Raw genomic sequence first — 19,898 nt, 5'->3', positions numbered from 1 at the left:
GTCCAGACTACATCAAACGGCGACACATATTCAGTTGCCAGTTACTTTGGCATTAGGGCAGGGATATCTAGATACTTTCCAAGGTTTGACATAATGAATTGTGCTACTTTTAAAGCAAGCAACGATGTTTTCAAATCTGTAATAAAAAAGCTCCTCAAAAACACTATCGAAGCAGTTCCTGTCGTTGCTGCGTTAGTTCAAACAGTAACAACGGACTATTTTCTTAGCGGATGCATGTCAATTTAAATCAATACATACAACTATTTTTTAAATCAATAAAATCATTTTCTAAATCCATAAAAGCATTTCAATTAATATTGGGAGTCATGTCGTTACTTTGTTGAGAATGTGGCCATGTAATAAGCGGGATAATGTGCACATTGCACATTGCCTAACGTGCCTTCATGCCGATCTAGATCCCTCCGCTTCGCGTCGGGCTCCTGATCAGCCTGTCGGTGTTCTTTTCCCCATAATGACCGAGTCGCTGCACATTATCCCTTACATACCATTATATAGAGTCATTATTCATTTTTTTTAAAGCAGGAGGCGCAAACGCTTGCCTCGGGGAGGGAGAAAAAGAGCCACAGGGGAGAGAATAATATGCCAGACACTTACAGGCCTGGCATATGTACTACAGAGTCTCCAGCGCTTTCGAGCGGCAATGGCCGGCCGTGGCCCAACCTCTCATTCCCCTGATAGGTGGAGAATTGTCCAATAGCCGTAGCGCCACCGTCCTGACCAGGACAGTGTTAAAATCTGGATCAGTCTGTATCAGATCCGTTGCAGCCCCTTTTTTAGAGATTTGGGTATGGAGGAAAATAGAGAGGGTTGTGTTTTCTGACACTTGGTGAGTTCCCTGGAGCCACAGGGACACATATTCATAGGGATCTAACGATACCAAAAACTCACGGTACGATAATATCGCGATAACAAGTCCACGGTAGGGTATTTATCGCGATATTGAATAATAAAGGACTTTTTTTTTTTTAAATTAACTCGGAAAATGTTTCTTTATTACATAATACATCTGATTTGTACAGCATTTTAGTAGGATAGCAGTATTTTAAAGTGTCAAAAACAAAGTGACAGTGACAGACTGGAACAAGAAAACCAGTGTTTTTACTAGTACTACCAAACAAAGTAGGCATTTTCTTTGTGCCACTGCATCTCACAAATAAACAAGCTAATAATCAGACCCTGCAATACAATAAATCAGTGGTTCTCAAACTTTTTCTGTCATTCCCCACTTTGAACAGACGGGCCTTTTCAAGCCCCGTTTGAGCTACTTTCAAAAAATAAAACAAGTCGTGAGCTACTTTTACTCCTCTTTTTTGTTTTTCTGCAGTGTATATATTTAGCACATTTTAACATTATTATATGCTACCTTTAACCTTTGTGTGCTGTTTGGGTCTGTGAGACCCGTTTTCAGTGTTTACTAAAAATAAAATGTATGCAATTTAATTATTTTAACCTGCTTTATTTGGTGGTGGACGTCACATCCTCTAGGGGGGTCCGGGGGCATGCACCCCCAGGAAGATTTTTTTTAAATGTTGAAGTTAAATGCATCAATCTGGTGCACTTTGAGCTAGGGCTGCTCAGTTAATCGTATTTTAATCGCAATTACGATTTTGGCTTGCAACGGTTATGAAAACAACATAATCGAAATAAAACTTTTTTTTTATTTTTTTAAATAGGTTTTTCAGTTGAATTATACTTAAAGTTCAGGGTAATCAACTGTTAAAAACATCCTTTTCAAATTATGATTTTTTTATTATGTTTTCAAAGTAAATGGTTAATCGTTTTTAATAATCGTGATATCAATTATTGACCCAAATAATCGAGATTATGATTTTTGCCATAATCGAGCAGCCCTACTTTGAGCACAACATGAATTTATGGATACAGCTCCAGTGTTTCCCACACAATGTTAATACTTGGGCGGGCCGCCCAGGTATATTAAGGCCCGCCCAAGTATATTTCGGACCTTTTAAAAAAAAAATGTATCCGTCCGCGAGCGACGCCATCTGCGAGTGATTAACTAATGGACAATGAGCCCTCGCTCTACGTCTCCTGTGCCTGTTCGCTCTGCGGTTGATTAACTAGGGGACAATAATCCCCCCCTGTTGGCTCTGCGATCGATTAACTAGTGTATGATCCCTCGCTCGACACCTCCTGTTCGTGCTGCCATCGCGTGGAGGGAAACGAAAAACGGAGAAGACGACGTTAATTTAGAAGACGCGGACACTAAGGTAAAGTAACTATTTTCTCCTTATTGTGTTGCTGTTTTCTGACTTTGGTAGGAGATTCGAATTATTTGAAGTTAGTGGCAACTAAGAGTGTATTTAACGTAACCAGGCCAACTTTGCTGCGTGCAAGTTACGTGTGCTAAATTAAATATAAAAAAGATTATAATTTGTTTTCTCTTCGGGCTATGCCAGTTAGAAGGACACAGATTAACTTTAGCTAAGGTTAGACTGTTAATTTCCCCTGCATTACTCCTCAGATATGAGTATTCAAAAATATTTTAAGAGAATACGGCGTGAGGATGAGGAGGAGAGACCACAGGTAACTTAGCCAATGTTAGCATTTTGCTTGCAATGGCAATAATAAATGCATACGTCTCAATAATGATATATGTCGGTTCATTTGACCTGAAATTATACAATTGCAGTCAACAGTGAGTTGCAATGCAGAGACCAAACTAGATTCAAGCTTGTTTTCAATTCTAGCCGGTGGTCAGTGAAGATGCTGGCACAACTAGTCAGAGTACTGAGGGAGAGGCAGCAGGTCCCAGTGTGGTAGAAGCAGCAGCAGGTCCCAGTGTAGAAGCAGGTGCAGGTCCCAGTGTGATACAAGCAGCAGCAGGTCCCAGTGTGGTACAAGCAGGTGCAGGTGAACAAGCAGCACAGTTCCAAGCATCACAGACACAGACACAGACATAGTATAATAGCAAGGAGAACTCTACCATTTAAATGCAGTAATACCAATGCATTATTTTCAGATTCCAAGCATCGCCACTCAGGATGGAACCCTGATTGGCTCAAAATGCCACAGTTCAAGAATTGGCTCTACCTCACCCAGCATGGTATGAATGGCATTTGCAAGTTCATATTTGTAATAAAACTTATTTTTTGTAAGAATTAACACGTTTTTCTTTTTAAAAAGGAATGTTATGCCGAATCTGCAGGCAACACAAGCCTCCAATAAAGAAAGGCCCCTTAAAATGGGCTTTCATAGAAGTTGGGATTCTTGTTTTCCGCAAGGATTATATCGAGCGCCACATCTCCTCAGAGCCTCATCAATATAGTGTAAAGCATCAGGTCTCACTTGCATCAGGTATATCATTTTTTTATGTAAAGCTAATTTCTGCAACCTATCAACCATGTTTGGCTCATATAATGAATTATGTCTTTGCCCTTGGTCTAGGCTACTCAGTGATGCAGGCTTTTGAGCCCACAGTTATTATGGAGCATGAGGCCGTCATAGGTGGATTCAAATGCCTTTACTGGCTAGTAAAGAATGAGATGGCTCACCACACCAACTACCCTAAGCTCTTAAGTTTAGCTCAGCTTTTGGGTTGTGATTACTTTGAAAATCTGAAGGTAAACCTAGTACAAAATGATGCTTGTGAAACTAAGAACTTTGACCAGCTAAATGTTAAATGATGTCTTTTTCTCAGGTGGATCAAAGAAACAATTATCAATCACAAAGAATAGTGGATGAAATGCTGGAGATCCTTGCAGAGATAGTAGAGTCGCCTATTTTGGAAGAGATAAGGTCATCTCAAGCAATCAGCCTAGAGGTTGATGAAACCACAGATGTATCTGTAAACCGCCAGCTGGATTTACATGTTAGGTGGGGTATTTTTTAAAGGTATGATGTGCATTTAAATAAAGATGTAGGCCTAGTTAAACTTAATATTTATTAATATGTGTGAAAACCTATACATTTTTATTTTAGACACCTGGATAAAGAGGGTTATGTTTTCAACCACTTCCTTGACCTGGTAACTCTGGAAGATGGGAAAGCTGACAGCGTTGTTGCTGCCATCAACAGTGTACTACAGAAGAAGGATCTCCCGGTAGACAGGCTCTACGGACTCGGGACAGACGGTGCAGCAGTGATGACGGGTATGGAGTTTATGGTTAAATCTAATGGATTGTGTGAAATGTGTATTTTCAGCTGTTATTAAAGGAAACAAAATGACGCCCTCAACACTGCATTTAATTCTTAAACTTAGGCCGTCTGAATGGAGTGGCAAAGCAGCTCACAGACAGTTTTCCAAAGCTGGTTTCTGTAGCGTGTGCTGCTCACAGACTAGCACTGGCATGCAAAGATGCCTCAAATGCTGTCAGGTATATGGCAAACTTCAGGAACCACCTGCAGGGACTGCACCTATTCTTCCGAAATAGTGCAAATAGGTCAGCCACACTGAGTGCTGCCGCTACCACTCTTGGTCTGAACGACTTGAAAGTCAAGGTGTGTTTTCACCTATTTTCATAATACTATTGTGGTGTCATATTATTTACATATATTTTACTTACCAGTGTTTCTACTTGTTGTTAGGAGGTGAAAGATACAAGGTGGCTATCGCAGCACCTAGCTGTTCAAAACCTCCAGAGGAACCTTCCAGCTGTGCTGGCTGCTCTGGCAGAAGAAGCAACCACAAGGAAGTGCCCAGTGGCCAAAGGTCTATAATGTCTGTGCCACATACCGCTTTGTGGCTGCCCTCTACCTTCAGGCAGATGTGCTGCCCCACATTGCAATGCTGTCTAAGGTGTTTCAGAGAGCTGATGTGAACTTTCTCCACATAAAGGAGTAGGTAGATTACAAAGAAATGCATTTGATGCTCCCAGTTATTTGCATTATCCATCCTATTATATTGTTGTCTTTTTCCACATTTAGGTGCCAGTCACACTTGTTACTCTGAGGAGAATTCTGGAGGCAGGCGAGACCCCACTCCCCGGAACGTTCCTTGCTCGCCTACACCAAGACTTGGACAACCCAGGTGGACTTGGGGCGTTTAGCATTGCCGGAGAGGAGGAGAGGATCAGGAGGGGAGCGCCCCCGGGAAGATATATGGGCCAGATTTGTCAGAGATGTAAATACATCCCTTCTTACTTTTACATTCCAATATTTATTTTCCTTGAACTGAAAAATGTATAATATCATTCCAGGTCCTCAAACCTTACATCTGCAGCCTGGAGAGCAACATTGAGAGCAGGTTCCAGCATATTGAAGTGCTGGGGGCCTTCAGTGTCCTGGGTCCAAAGGCAGTTACCTCCAATGATGTAACCAACATTTCAATGTTGCAGACCCTTGCCAACAAATTCATCCCAGGGCAGGATGCCACAGTTATCCAAGAGTGGACCTCCTACAAGCAGCATGTTCTTGAAGGAACATTTAAGGTTGGTAAATACCTAAATTAATATGAACTTGACGGTTAGAATTGCTTGTTTTGACATCTGTAAATGTTTCAATTATACTGTATACTCATTTGCCCTGCCTTGGCTAATCTCTGAAGGACAAGACACAAGCTGAGATCATGCAGCTCCTGGCCAGTGAGAAGGACGAATGGGCAGAAATATACCCAAACCTCAGCCTTCTCTCTTCAGCGGGGTTGGTCATCCCTGTCTCCAGTGTAAACTGCGAGAGGGATTTTTCTACGATGAACAGGGTACGTGTCTTGCATGTCATTCTGTATAGTTCATTTAAAACAAACTGTCTGTTTTACAGATGAAAACTGACATGAGAAACCGACTGAAAGGGGAGCACCTGGCTGCATGTATGCGGATAGCAGTCAGTGGACCAGCGGGATGGGATGAGGCGTTCTCATACACACAGGCGTTGGAGCTGTTCTTCAACAAACCTAGACGGATTAAGTGCTCTGACAAACAGTGCCATCTTTGTACAAAATGAATATTGCCATACAGTAATGTAAAGTTAATGAATAAACCTGTTGTTAAAACTTGTTGTTTGTCACATGTGTTGCACGTCACAAGCCCGCCCCGCGGTCCGCTCACACCGCTCGCAGCCCCCCCCCCCTGGCACCTTCCCCCCAAGTCTATTTCAGATCTGTGGGAAACACTGAGCTCTAAACACTCAGATGAAAGGGAGCTGTATACTTTTCAATAATCCAAACATCCTTTAGAATATGATCACAACAAATCATTTAAACTTGTTTATTGTTTAAATGTTTTTGGTTTCGTCAGTGTGGGGCATCGGCGGGTGGAGGGAGGGAGGGGGGAGTGTAGTGAGTGTACTGTGATATTACAATATATGAAATGGCATCGATTATTGTACACTATAATGAAATAAAAAGACTTGTAAAAAAAAAAAAACTTGTTTATTCTTATCTTATGTTACCTAGTTAGCATTCTTTCTTTTTATTTATGCATACTAATCCCTCCCCTTTTAAACTTTTTACTGTCCTATAGTACACATTGGAATGATTTCTTACTTTATGTTTTACAACTTTATTAAATAGATAAAGTCTCTCTCTCTCTCTCTCTCTCTCTCTCTGCTCTCTCTCTCTCTCTCTCTCTCTCTCTCTCTCTCTCTCTCTCTCTCTCTCTCTCGTCTCTCTCTCTCTCTCTTCTCTCTCTCTCTCTCTCTCTCTCTCTCTCTGACTGCAACGGCTGTTGTGTGTGTCTGTGAGAGCGTTTTCACATGTGTGTATGAGAGATGTTTACCAGTGGCGAGCCTCTCTCTGAGGGCCTAAGATATTCTACAAAATAATATTAAAAAACATTAAAACAAATTATATTTCTCTTATATATATTTTTTAAATATGTTTTTAGTCATATTTGTCATTAGTTTTACCAAAAATAACTTGATTAAATTGTATTTAAAATAACATTTCCAAAGAACTAAATACTTTGAATCTGCCTATTCATTTTCTGTTTGAATGTGAAGGGTTAAATGAAAGACGCTCGTCTCTGCTGCGAGGTGAAGACAGGAGCTGTTGGACGTCCAGCTATGAATTCACAGAGGGCCCAGCTATAGTAACTGAACGAGAGAGTAATGTCAAATGACGTACACAATTGACCAATCATATCTTCCCTCTAAATGGGTGGGCTTTATTATCGCGGACTTTATGACAAGTTCCGCCTGCTGTGAAACGTTTCTTGTTTCCATAGCAACAACAACAACTGTCAACAGCGTAAACTCGCCTTCAAAATAAAACATGCCAAATTACACTTAAGACATACACTGCAACGAAAGTAACAAACACAATGCAATATCCTTTTCAATTTCAAAGAACACAAATTGCGGTTATTTACAGGTGTTGGTTTTGTGTGGTAGAGGGTCGCTTTCATTGATGCGTTTTGCGACCCCGGCCGTTGTTTTGATATTCCACCAGTGTGAAAAAAAACAATATATATATATATATTTTTTTTTATTTTGTATTTCACGACCCACCTATCACATCTCTGGGCCCCACCAGTGGGGCGCGCCCCACACTTGAGAAACGCTGCAATAAATCAAGTTCACTTTAGTTTTTCAAGTAACTCAACTCAAACTCACTAGTCACTCACTCAGCATCATCAGACAGGTTTTTAGGAATATGAGAATGTCCACATTTCCAGGTATTTATAAGCTGGGATGTTTGGGCATTTACAATATCCCCTGCTCTGGAAAAAACACTCTCGCTTGGTACTGATGTTGCTGGACAGCAGTGGTAGCGTTAACCGAATATTTTATTATTTATTATCATTATTTACGAATAAAAACTATTTAAATTAGAGTGTGTATTTTTCTTTCATATTTGCCACACTTGGTAACCGTTTTATAAAAGCAATAGCTCACTTCAGGCCCGTGATATATGCTCATTATATCACAGCTAAGGGGTTTGTCGACCTCCGCTTCGCGTCGCGTCGGCCGAACCAGCCCCTTAGCTGTGATATAATGAGCATATACCACGGCCTGTCGTGAGCTATTGCTTAAGTATACATATCTGTAAATTGTATAATTTTATTTTTGTATTTGGGATTTCTCTTTGTGTCCACTCAAATACACTTGGCCCTTTCTCTTTTTCCATGTGGAAAATGGCAGCTGCATATTCTGCTTTTCTCATCTGGCTCCCTGTCTGCTCGTCTACAATGAGAAAATTATATAATTAATTACTAATAATCATTTAAACCTGTTATTACCAATATTTCACAAATTATTCATGTAAACTTAAGAGCAGAGCTGTATGTTGAGTGTCAGCTTTGCTTGGTTCATCTTACTGGCGGGCAGCTACATGGATGTCGGTGCGGTCCACAATAATTTTGCAGTTGAAGGCAGAATGATTTATTATTGACTCAGAATGAAGCACAACTTCATGTCATACAAGTATATTGACTTTATTTGTAATTGTGTAAAAAAATATGAGCATTGATTAGCAAGCAGGACCTGCAGGAACAGAGAATGGTGATGGATGGAGCTGGGAAGAGAGAAGAATAAAGAAAACAGATCAACTTTATTATCGGATATTAAAAATTATATTTCAAAACAAGTTATAGCTCCTACAGTTTTCTAGTATGTAAAGATGATTTCACATGACTAATGCAAAATATCAGCACTCAATACATCGTGTCTCTGGGGGGTGCATTGTGCCTTTGATGTATATAAATAATTTACCATAACCAAATACTATTACGTACAGTGGAAATCAGGTTGCCAGAGCAGGTCAGTCCAGTGTGGCATGTTCCTCAGGGTCTCAGCAGTTACAGGTGAGGTAAAGAAAATAAAAGAGAAAAGGTCAGTAACAACACTTTAAAGTAACAACACTGAATAATTATCTCTTTTAATAATTTTCTCTCAGTAATCACTCAACTACTGTCTTTCCAACAAACAGATTGACTCACCCTCACTGTCATCACAATGAAACACGTCCAGAAGAATGTCATGCAAAGCTGCCTGCCTTCCTTCCTTCGACTCTCCCTGAACTGCCTGATCTTTTAATGTTCAATTTTAACAATTTGTGCAGATAGCATTCAGTAGAAAAGATCGCTGATGCTAATGTGGCTTTAGCCTACCTCCCGCCCCTTAGCACCTGGTGGGGGGGGCGAGAGGCTACTCTTCCAATGTTTCACAAAATACTTACCATCATGACTACTCTTACTGTTTAACATTTTGGTTTACTTCATGTTAAGGCTAATACAAATGACAAGGCTAAGTAATGTAATGTAATGCTAACTAACATACTCGCTACTAGCTAGGTAGCTAACTTGACTATGTTGCATGCAAAACATGTATATTACCTGATATGTTTGGTCCAACGACTCCTGGTCCTTTCCTCAGACGGGAAGGTATAGAACGAGCAAGTGGTACGATCACTTTTGTGATTACAACCCGGTACAAAGCACACAGGCATCTTGTAAAAGTGAATTTATTGGAGCAATCTCGGAGGGAATAAATCAGTCTTCTTCTTCTTCTTTGCTTTAATTGAGAGATCTTCTTCTTCTTCTTTTTTTTGCGAGTCGCAACCAGTCTTAGAGCATTATCGCCTATGACATCACTTACGTGACCAGAATGCATTTGGGATTTGTAGTCTTTCGAGTTGCGTATTTTTCATAGTCTTATATTTCAACAGTTTTACGACAAACGGTGACTTTTTTTTTACATGGAAATGATTGTTTAAGATTGACAAACATCATATGTGTCATTCGTGGCACAATTCAAACGGGATCAAAAGATAACTTTTCTCTCTCCATTGACTTCAATGTATAATTTTCCGCGTCCGGTGGTCCCATGGAAGCTCCGGAAGGGGAGGGACTTAGCCTCTCTATAAGGGATTATAACGGATTTATAACGGATATTTTACGATCCTGTCTGTCAAAATGACGGATAGCGAAAAAGTCTAACGCCACCTCAGTGGGACGGAGAGATATGCTTTGGCCATGGGTGACAGCAGTGGGTCAAACTGTGCATTGTCTCTCCACCACTTTAAAAACAATAGCTTTTGCCAAGAAGGTGAGGCTTATTGACAGGGCGAGATATAAATATATTGTTGGTACTTGTCAATGTCTCTAGGTGTGTAAATGTAGCCCTGTAAATACGATATCCTTTTGAGTTATCTGTTGTTTTATGTTCATGTTGTAACCTACTTGCTGCCATGTTGGACAGGTCTCTCTTGAAAAAGAGATCGATGATCTCAATGGGACCACCTGGTTAAATAAAGGTTTAAAAAAAAAGATGTTTTTTTTTTTAAATCGCGGTAGATTTTGTCAGTCTCACGACGGTATTGGGACGTTTATTTACCGCGATACCGCAATATTCGGTATATCGTTACATCCCTATATATTCATGTACAAAAGACGTACAAAAGTGCATTTTGCATGATAGGTCCCCTTGAAAGTAAAATACTTTCACTGAAATAAAGTGAATAAGCCATTAATTTACGGGAATTGTCCTTAAAGATTTTACAGGAAAACACTGTAATTTTAAAGATTTATCTAATCCTTTTAGTCAATAACCTTTAATAAAAGTACAGCACTAATACTTATACGGGCAAATAGTCTAATATTACAGATTTAGCCTCTCTTTTTAAAGTCAATAACCTTTAATAAAAGTACAGCACTAATACTTCTACGGGCAAATACTCTAATTTTACAGATGCATCCTCTCTTTTTACAGTCAATAACCTTTAATAAAAGTACAGCGCTAAAACTTCTATGGGCAAAAAACCCATAAAAAAAATTGTCAAATGACTGGCAGCAGCGGCTGCCAAAAAAAACCCATAAAATTAAAGTAAAAATACTTTAACTGAAATAAAATGCAAAAGCAATTAGTATACAGAAATTGTCCTTAAAGAGCATCTTGCAGGTTTTTTTTTTCTACATTATGCTTAAACTTGCTTGAAAATTACAATTAAAAAAATGAATGTAGGATTTGATATGTTTTACGAGACATAAGGGCAGGAATTCAGAGGGAAAGGAGCAGTTTTGAGCTCTGCTCTTAAAGATGGCTTTTTTTTAAGGTCATACGTCAAACGCGTCATATTACATAACAAAGGGGAAACATCTCCGCTCTGACCGCGGGTATAGTTAGTAGTTGTGTGTGCGTGGTGGCTGTCACTCCTGGCTCCCGGCTCAACCTCCACTCACCTGCTGCAATCAGCTGTGCACCCTCCCCGACTACACACCTTCTTTCCATCAAGAGGCTCCACAACATTTCTCCGCCAGATCGTCAAGTATCAGCCGTATCTCGCGTCTCTCCTCCGGTACACAGCACCGTAGTGTGGAGTTGCATTAGGTAACGCGAGATACGGCTGATACTTGCAAATTAGTTTCTGTTATGGATCAGTATCAACAGTCCTGCCAGTAACGTTACTATATTATCAATGCTACTTTAGTTATAGCCTGATATATGATAGCTAACTTCACAATGTTGTGATGTGACGTTAGCTAACATTCTGTAGCTAACGCCGGTCACTCACCAAGATAGCTGCCCAGTTCTCCACTGGTTCTCCTCACACCACAGCTCAATTTCTCTCCGATGGCCGTTATTTCTTCTAATCCTTGGCTGCTCCTGGTCTCTTGGACGCCTAGCAGGCTCATAATTATAAGGCTGTGGTCCGTCATATGCATTTGAATATTCATGTTCAACTTCTTCTGTGTCTTCCGTGTCGAAACTAGCATTGGGATGCATGTTTATTAATACGTTACACCGGCCGCTCTCCCCCTTGTTTCCCCCATGTTACGTCACACGCGGGAGTTCAGGTGCCGAGGCTTTTTTATGCGGAAGGGAAAATGTCTTACAAAAACGAAGCCAGATGTCACTGTGGTGTATATTTCTGTATATTTTTTTGAAAATCTAGTGTATTCATCATTTTCCTACACATTTATTCACAGGTGTCTTTAACTTGGAAGTTGCTCTTTAAAGATTTTAGAGGAAACTTTCCTCTTTTCAAAATCCATTGTCTTAAAATGTTACATTAAAATACCGATTGTGTGATACTATCAGGTGTTATTTATATAACGCCTTGTTAATGTGTTAGCACACTTTGGGTTATATATTGATGGAGTGCTCCGGAACCAAAATAAACTAAGCACCAACAAGCACTTGGACGACTAAGATGTTTCAGCAACACAGTGTACAGAGTACGTTACCTGGTTCCAGCCACTCCTTGTCCCTTGCTTCTCCCTCCAGAGGTGGATGTGCAGAGTAGGGAAATGCAGGAGTGCCGTGTTCATGGATGTCCTGAACATGATTCGCCATACTTTGCCACTTGGCTTCCATCACATCTGGATCTCCATCAGGAGTGGAAGCTGCAGTCCACTACAGGTGATTGATGATGGCTGGCCTCCACAGCTTCAGGTCCTTACACTCCCTCTCCTTTGCAGCAGCATCCAAAACTTTCCCTGGACCTGTTTCACAACAGAAACAAAATGTTAAAAAAAGAAAATGTAATTATAAACAAATTTCAGCCTAATCACACCTACCAACATCAAGATACATACTTTTACCAATATGCCAGATATCAAAGAAATGAGTCGTTCCTCCTGGACACAACTCCTCCCGCACCCACTTGGCAACCTAAAGAGTGAAACACAACACCTTAATTACTTACTAACTAGTAAGAAAATGCATTTTTTGCTGTTAATATGGTGCGCCAAGAATCTTTGTGTGTACATATGTCTGTTCGTTCTTGTGTGTCTTTACCTGGCGATTTCGATCCGTAATAAGGACTGAAACTTGCATGTGTTGTTCCTTAAGGAAGTCAATGCTGCGTTTCAGACCCTCTAGTTCACACCAGGTGCTGCTTGGGACCTCTGAGCTCTGTAAAACAACATTATGCAGTCATATCACTAACCGTGTCACATCAGACGAAAGCACATCTGATTTGTGTGACTGATAACGTTAACTTACCTGGACAAGTTGAAGATCCAAAACCTTGTTTATACTATCCTCGATCAAGGAGTAGGTGCCATATTTGGCATAATGGCCAGGAGAGTCTGACCTATGAGTGTCAAAAACAGTTTAATTCAGACGTTAAAGCCCAAAAAACAATGCAATGCAGTTATTGTATGTTGCTTTGGATAAAGCTAAATTAATGTAATTTAAATATTGTTTTGACCTCTTTTTGATATCAATAATACAAGCTGAAGTGTTCTACCTGCAGTCACCAGAGAGGATTAACCCACCCCCCCATCTCCTTCACTTCTCGGATGATCCCAGCCTGCTCAGTTTGCCAGGCCTGCACGATAGTAGGGATTGTGAACAGGCGTTGATGGCGGAAGAAGGTGCCGACACTGATGCACTGAAGCCCTAACAGTTTCAACATCCTGGGTAGCCATGCAACCTGAAAAGTGGATGGCCACACTGAGTAACAGGTTGCAGGCTGGCATGTTTCTGTACAGCATTGGCTGGTTCTGCCAAAGACGCTCATACCCACATGCTGCACATACCTAAGAGATGTGAAAAGCAGAAGATTGCCAGTACAACTCTTAGTCAGTCAAAAATCAATTATACCATAAAACTAATGAAGTATAGACACAGTGAATTGATAAAACATTAAAAAAAATTTTTACATACAGGTTATGAATACAACCTTTATTTTTACATCAGTGGAATTCACACATATCCTCTTACTTGTTTTATCTTTATATACGTTCCCTCTTGCTGCTCCACATTACCCTGTGTTTCCCACAACAGGAAGGGCAAAAGGTGAACAAGGACATCAGCTGGGTTTGGCACACAATTAACTTGTCAGCAGCACTGAAAAAAAAAAAAAACACTTGTTATTTCTGACCGACACAATTTGGTAATACAGTACACATCATCTAAAATTAAAAGAAGCTTTACTTGAGATCAACATTAGTTCGCTGCAGTGGCTCTTTTGATGGTTCCTCGTCAGACGACTCGCTCATAATTTCCTTCTCTGGGCTCTATGGCATATCCCCAGGGTGGTCCATGGTCAGGGGCGGACCTAGCACATTTGGTGCCCTAGGCGAGCTTCACCACTGCGCCCCCCCCAAAAAAAATATCAAAACATCTTAACAGTTATACAGTAAAGTACTGCAGCTTTATTTATTACAAGCAAGAACAAGAGCTAAGAATAAATGTAAAGTGCACACTAAAGAATTAAAACAAATAAACAACTTAGCTAACAAACTATAATAATATCAATAACAAACAATAAAAGAATGTGCAAATTTGCTTTCAAAGAAAATTAAGAAGAAATGTAAAGTGCACACTAAAGAATTAAAACAAACAACTTAGCTAACAAACAATAATAATAATAACAATAACAAACAATAAAATAACGTGCACATTTGCTTTAAAAGAAAATTATGTATTGTAAAATATGTTACACATGTCAAATAATCAAAATATAATATGCTAAATAAACAAACAAATACATAAAAATTACAAATTCACTTTGTCTCAAGAACTATTTACATTCCACTCCCTATCATCACACAAGGTTGGCCTACATATTAGCTCCTACTGGTTTCCATTTACAGTGCAATCCTTCTGGCCTTCCTCGCTGCAAAGTCATCAATCACATGATCATATGAAATCTGACCACCAACCTCATGGTTAATACTGATTACAGCCAGACCACTGAGGCGTTCTTGAGCCATGGTGGACCTCAGGTATGTTTTCAAGAGTTTTAATTTGGAAAAACTCCTCTCGGCTGAAGCTACTGTTACTGGTAGCGTTGCACTGATCCGCAGAGCAATACACAAGTTGGGATATATTTCGGTGAGCTGCTTTGTGTGTATGAATTTCAACAACTCAAGAGTTGTCATGCTCTTTGATGGCAAGTCAGGTACATTTTCCAACTCCTGAGCCAGCTCCTTCCCATCCAAATCAGATTGCCCTCCATGGCTTAAGGTGTGTGCAAGTGCCTCTGCTTGCTTCATCAGCTCTTGGTGTGGCAGGTCTGGGAAGTTGTACAGAATGCCAAACTTGTCTTGCACATGTTCAAGAGTGGTAAACCTCTCCTTTTGTGCTGACACTGCAGCATCTACCACCACGTTAAAGAACGTTACCTCCAGATTTTGCAAGGCATTCCTCAATGGCTCATCAGGAGACTCATATGAGAAGTGCCTCTTTGTTGACTTCAGCCGCTTTTGCACAAGGACTGCATCCACATTCATGTCTTCACACATGTCCTTGGCTGATGTTTGTGCAGCCACAAAGCCTGTGGCTCTGTAGGATTTGAGAGCTTTTTCAGTCTTTTTCAGTAGACTTACTGCTACATCCACTTGCATTGTTTGGGACTGCAGGACTTTGCTCACCTGCTGAATTTGACTTAACATGTCATACCAGACCACTGTGCACAGTGAAAAGCGGAATGACCCCACTTCTTCTGCCAGAGACTGGGCTTCAATCCTGATGATTGGGTCTTTGGCCTGGTTTCTCACCTCAAGCAGTGCCTCTCTCACAGCTGCGGCTTCATATCGCAGAGGCTCCACAGCTTTCACTCTGCTCTCCCATCTGGTTTCTGACCACATTTTGAGTGAAAGGTTGACGTGTTTATTGAGGATGGCCCATCTCTGTGTAGAGGCAGAAAACAGGCAGTATAGCTTCTGCACAATGCCAAAAAATGATATGGCATCTTTGGAGCTTTTGGCAGCATCAGCAATGACCAAATTGAGTGTATGTGCCCCACAAGGCACAAACAAAGCTCTTGGGTTCAACTGCAGTAGCCTGGCCTGTACTCCCTTGTTCTTCCCTCTCATATTTGCGCCGTTGTCATATGACTGTCCTCTGCAGTCATCAAAGGCAATCTGCAACTCCTCCAGCCTCTTCAAAATCATGGCGGACAAACTTTCACCAGTGGACTCCTCTGCTACTAGGAATCCCATGAAGTGCTCTTTAATCTGGGGGTCTTCTTCCAGTGTCACAATTCTGATGACTACTGACAGCTGTTCAGTGTGGCTAACATCCGGGGTGCAATCTAAAATGAGGGAAAAGTACTTGCATTTCTTTATTTCTTGCACTATTGTTGATATAATCTTTCCACTGATGCATTCAATCAACTCATTCTGAATGGTTTTGCCCAAGTAGCTGTGGTGGGATGTTTGACTTTTAATCTTGTGGATGTGGTCTTTCATCACTGGGTCAAACTGCGCCAAAAGCTCAACCTCTTTCAAAAAGTTTCCATTTGAAGGAGAGTGGAGTATTTCTGTCTTTCCTCTCAATGCCATATTTCGCCCTGCCAGAGACTGTACAATAGCAACCAGTCGTGTCAGCACTGCTCTCCACCGACTCTTCTCTGCCTCAAGGAGGGCCTGCTCTTGTTTGTCTATTGTTGTACCTTGTTTTAATCGAACTGCCAATTCTTTCCATGACGCCAAATTGTTCAGGTGTTCCGGACTATTTTCATGGCTGGTCAAAGCAGCACTTGCATTTTTCCAATCCGACAGTCCTGCATTTGTTAAATGAATTTGTTTTGGAGATAAAAGTTGACAACAAAAACAAAAAAGACTGTTCTTCTTTTTTGAATATGTCACCCAACTTCTTTTGATCCTTTCTCCATTTACTAAGGTCCTGCTGAAGTACTGGTGGTGGCAACTTCTCCCATCATCTCTCCTTGGGAAAATGAAATCAGGTGTTATCTGATATGGTCCTCTCCGAACAAACTCTGTCCTCATTGTGTCTGTGAGATGTGAAGGGCAGTCAGCAGGATCGGTTGGTAGTGGATCGTCTGTCTTTGCTGCATCTGGAGGGCATGTGAAGCACATTTTCTCACCTCATATTCACAATATCTTCACACACACACACACACACACACACACACACACACACACACACACACACACACACACACACACACACACACACACACACACACACACACACACACACACACACACACACACACACACACACACACACACACACACACACACACACACACACACACACACACACACACACACACACACACACACACACAACCCCAATTCCAAAAAGGTTGGGACAGTGTGTAAAATGTAAATAAAAACAGAAAGCAATTATTTGAAAGCATGAGGACAATTAGGTTTATAGCTAAACATCTTTACATTCATCAGGCATACACCTGAGAAGAGTGTATGGGTGGAATCTGTGGTGCAATCAGGATGAGATGCAGCAGGCTGTTCTGACGTTCCTTGCAGTGGTTCTGGGCCTATACATATATAGAGAACACACAAGAGCAAATATATTGGCTGGATTAGAAATGGCACGACAGTCATTTTTACATTCAATTATTTATCATCACATCAGGAACATCTATTGACATATTGTACTCACCAGAACAAACAGACACAGTGGTCAGTGGCAGGGTGGAATCAGTGGTCATCTCATCAGGATGAGCAGCTTGCTGTTCTGACGTTCCTTCATGTGGTTCTAGGTCTATAAATATAGAAAGAACACACAAGAGCAAATATATTGACTGGATTTCACATTCAATTATTTATCATCAGGAACATCTATTGACACATTGCACTCACCTGAGGAAGCCGGCACAGCTGAGGTGCATGGCGGTTCCTTGTCAACTGATGCAGCAGATGGTCCCAGATATTTTAAAAGTGAATCTAAAATGATATAACAAAATGTGTATTATCAACATTGAATAATTTCCATTTGTTAAATGTAGCTATTATTTAGTTAGTAAGCATTAGGACAGCCTGACAGGTCTGATTCAACTAATCAAGAGCTATGCCTATCTTATTAGAACAGTTGAATCAGGTGTGTTAGTTCTGGGTTGGAACGAAAACATTCAACAGGACTGGAGTTGAGAACCACTGAGCTAGTTAGCTAACGTTAGCGCACATAGCGACAGGGTTGAATTTGGCAAATGTTTGACTCGGATAGTCAATGTGCTTTCTGAGGTAAACTTAACGTTAGCTAACGTTACCAACTAACTATCATTCCACCACACTGGCTAGCTCGCTACACCAAAACTAACATTGTTATTATTACTAATATTTCTATTTCATTACACAAAGAAAATAGCCTTATGACAGTTTCGACTGAATGGCAATAACAAACGCTGGCTAGCTAACGTTGGCTTGGCTAACTAGCAAGATTACATGATCCATTCGCTAATGTTGACAATACAATCAAAATTGCATACCTTTCACCTTGGCACGTTTCTCTTCTTCTTCTTTTCTTCTGTTTTTATACTGCGCCCCAGATGGCTTTTGCCTCTTCATAGTTCTCTAACGTTAGTCTTTCTTTCCTCAACGCTCAATTTTATAAACACTTGACCGATACCCATCAATGCACAGCGCTCTAGCATGTTCTGACTGTGAACACCTAATAGTCGGGGGCCTAGGGGATTTTTTGGTTCAGATTCTCGCAAATTCGCCAAATTTGGTACAGATGTTGTCCACACCGTACTTAATCATTTTAAGATGGGTGCCAAGATTGGCGCCCCATGGTACTGCCATATTGCGCAATCCAATATGGCTGCCACCCGAAAAAAACGGAAAGTCATAGAATCATAAATAATACCACTTTTTAGGGGGTTTCTGGGTCGTAGAATCTGATTCTGGTGTTATTTTAATGATTTGAGGTCAAGATTACCCCTCAAGGTCAAGTTTACTCATCAAAGTTAGTACATAAAGGTAATATTGGGGTAAAATCCGGTATTTCTGGTGCACCATGCCAGATGCTACCCCCAAAAAGTTATTTTTTTCCATTATAAATTGTAGTTGTATATATATCAATGTTTCACAACTCAAAACAGTAGATTGTTTATTATAAACAACAAACTAATACAAGTCCAACTTCAACAACAGTAAACAACAGTAGGGGACAATGTAATCAAAATAGTTACTCCGTAAAACTTGCTAAAATCAAAAAGTTAGATCACAATGTTGTCTTTCACATTCTTTGTGTCTCCATCCCTTGCAAGGTGTGGAGTTACTGGCTGTCATCTTCATTATTAAGGCACCCACCTTCGCATTTGCAGAGGATTGTGCATCGGACACCGATACAGTGGCATTTGCACTTTCCCATGCATCCCTTGAGGCAGCCACAGCGCACAAGAAGGTCACATGCTGCTGATGCATCACTAAGAGTGGTCCACAGTGGTTGCCATGTGCCAGTGCCATCTTTGTGCCAGCCCCACTCACTGAAGTCAGGAATTTCCTGCTGGACCGAGGTTGCCTGATTCCAGTAGAAACTTGCCTGCAGTAGCGCTCGCTTGACATGCTGGAACAGTGCAGCTTGGGTAGGTGGGAGGTTTTCCAGGGATCTACTTCCAGTGGTGAAGAGGCAATGTCTGGCCTCATTGACACCAGCTGCACCACACCCCTTGCTGTACATGAGCACGACAAATCGTTCAATGTTCTGCATATGCACAGACTCAAGACTGAAGAGGTCAGGGGTGTTTGTGAGAGCAACTAGTGTGTTGGTGAGGTCTGGTATGCTTCTCCAGGCTGCCCAAGCTGTCTTCTTGCCACATCCAAGAAACTGGGAAGTTGTGTCACACCCTGTTAAGCTGTGGAAGAGGGGTAGTGCCAATGACTTTGATGGACCGAGATCAGAGTAGATGGTATGGACTGGTATGTCACGATATTTTCGACCAGTACCGAAACCCACCCAGAGCTCCGTTAGGCCAAGGGTCTCGAAAAACCGGATTGCCAAAATGACAACATCGCTGTCTACGGTGCGAACAAAGGCTGTTGTATGACCCTGCTCTGCTGCATGTGCCAGATGCAGGAGGATCCTGGTGTCTGCCTCAGAATGGTTGCACTTCTGTAGTTTTGTGACATCACAAGGCATGTTGGAGAGCATAGTCTCAAAGTGGGTAGTCAGAAGGAGCTTTCACGCATGTCATTCTTTGAGATCTGTGTGCTGATGAATGAGAAGAGCTCCTTTTTGTTGTCCTCGTTTTTTAGGAAGCCACTCCATTCATGCTTAGGGATTGGAGTGCTACCATCACCGACTTTTGTCCGTGAACCATT

The 19,898-nt window shown here is 41.0% G+C and overlaps 2 protein-coding genes and 2 long non-coding RNA genes across 8 annotated transcripts in view; 2 read left to right on the top strand and 2 right to left on the bottom strand.

Annotated features, from left to right (window-relative positions):
• Positions 1–13,907, bottom strand: part of LOC307021616 (uncharacterized protein) — a 33,527-nt gene extending 19,620 nt beyond the window's left edge. The window contains exons 1-7 of the mRNA XM_079653874.1: positions 13,795–13,907; positions 13,582–13,707; positions 13,106–13,397; positions 12,859–12,949; positions 12,652–12,768; positions 12,450–12,525; positions 12,099–12,356 (exon numbers count right to left, since the gene is read on the bottom strand). Of these exons, the coding sequence (XP_079510000.1) occupies positions 12,099–12,197 (99 nt within the window). The 5' untranslated portion in view covers positions 12,198–12,356; positions 12,450–12,525; positions 12,652–12,768; ... (2 more) ...; positions 13,582–13,707; positions 13,795–13,907. The remainder of the gene's footprint in view (positions 1–12,098; positions 12,357–12,449; positions 12,526–12,651; positions 12,769–12,858; positions 12,950–13,105; positions 13,398–13,581; positions 13,708–13,794) is intronic.
• Positions 1,271–5,082, top strand: LOC307023212 (zinc finger protein 862-like). 5 transcript variants are annotated; one of them, XM_079656322.1, is made up of 10 exons: positions 1,272–2,249; positions 2,730–2,892; positions 3,002–3,085; positions 3,166–3,336; positions 3,427–3,602; positions 3,680–3,855; positions 3,961–4,130; positions 4,241–4,479; positions 4,567–4,818; positions 4,906–5,082. In XM_079656322.1, the coding sequence occupies exons 1-9, from the start codon at positions 2,151–2,153 to the stop codon at positions 4,696–4,698; spliced, it is 1,410 nt and encodes a 469-aa protein (XP_079512448.1). In that variant the 5' UTR covers positions 1,272–2,150; the 3' UTR covers positions 4,699–4,818; positions 4,906–5,082. The 5 variants fall into 5 exon arrangements, with proteins under 5 accessions (XP_079512445.1, XP_079512449.1, XP_079512446.1 ...); XM_079656321.1 differs by adding an exon at positions 2,504–2,565 and having other exon boundaries at positions 2,196–2,249; positions 3,166–3,602; XM_079656319.1 differs by having other exon boundaries at positions 1,271–2,249; positions 3,166–3,602.
• On the top strand, positions 5,082–5,990 carry LOC307023213. Its single transcript, XR_013803636.1, has 3 exons — positions 5,082–5,101; positions 5,178–5,408; positions 5,525–5,990. It is a non-coding gene; the product is annotated as an uncharacterized lncRNA (long non-coding RNA).
• Positions 13,908–15,497: 1,590 nt separating the features above from the next.
• Positions 15,498–17,750, bottom strand: LOC307022981. Its single transcript, XR_013803540.1, has 4 exons — positions 17,436–17,750; positions 17,236–17,337; positions 17,024–17,110; positions 15,498–16,663 (listed from the first exon to the last, which is right to left on the bottom strand). It is a non-coding gene; the product is annotated as an uncharacterized lncRNA (long non-coding RNA).
• Positions 17,751–19,898: the final 2,148 nt, after the last annotated feature.

The sequence above is a fragment of the Notothenia rossii genome (assembly GCF_949606895.1).
Source record: "Notothenia rossii genome assembly, chromosome: 10".
Lineage (NCBI taxonomy): Eukaryota > Metazoa > Chordata > Actinopteri > Perciformes > Nototheniidae > Notothenia > Notothenia rossii.
The sequence above is the reverse complement of the archived record's forward strand: the minus strand, read 5'-3'. Positions and strand labels throughout refer to the sequence as shown.

Bases quoted from the DNA above. Each gene is read 5' to 3' on its own strand.
- LOC307023212 (XM_079656319.1), top strand. From the start codon at position 2,151: ATGATCCCTCGCTCGACACCTCCTGTTCGTGCTGCCATCGCGTGGAGG. The intron at 3,603-3,679 runs GTAAACCTAGTA...TCTTTTTCTCAG, and splicing joins ATTACTTTGAAAATCTGAAG to GTGGATCAAAGAAACAATTA. The intron at 3,856-3,960 runs GTGGGGTATTTT...TTTTTATTTTAG, and splicing joins CAGCTGGATTTACATGTTAG to ACACCTGGATAAAGAGGGTT.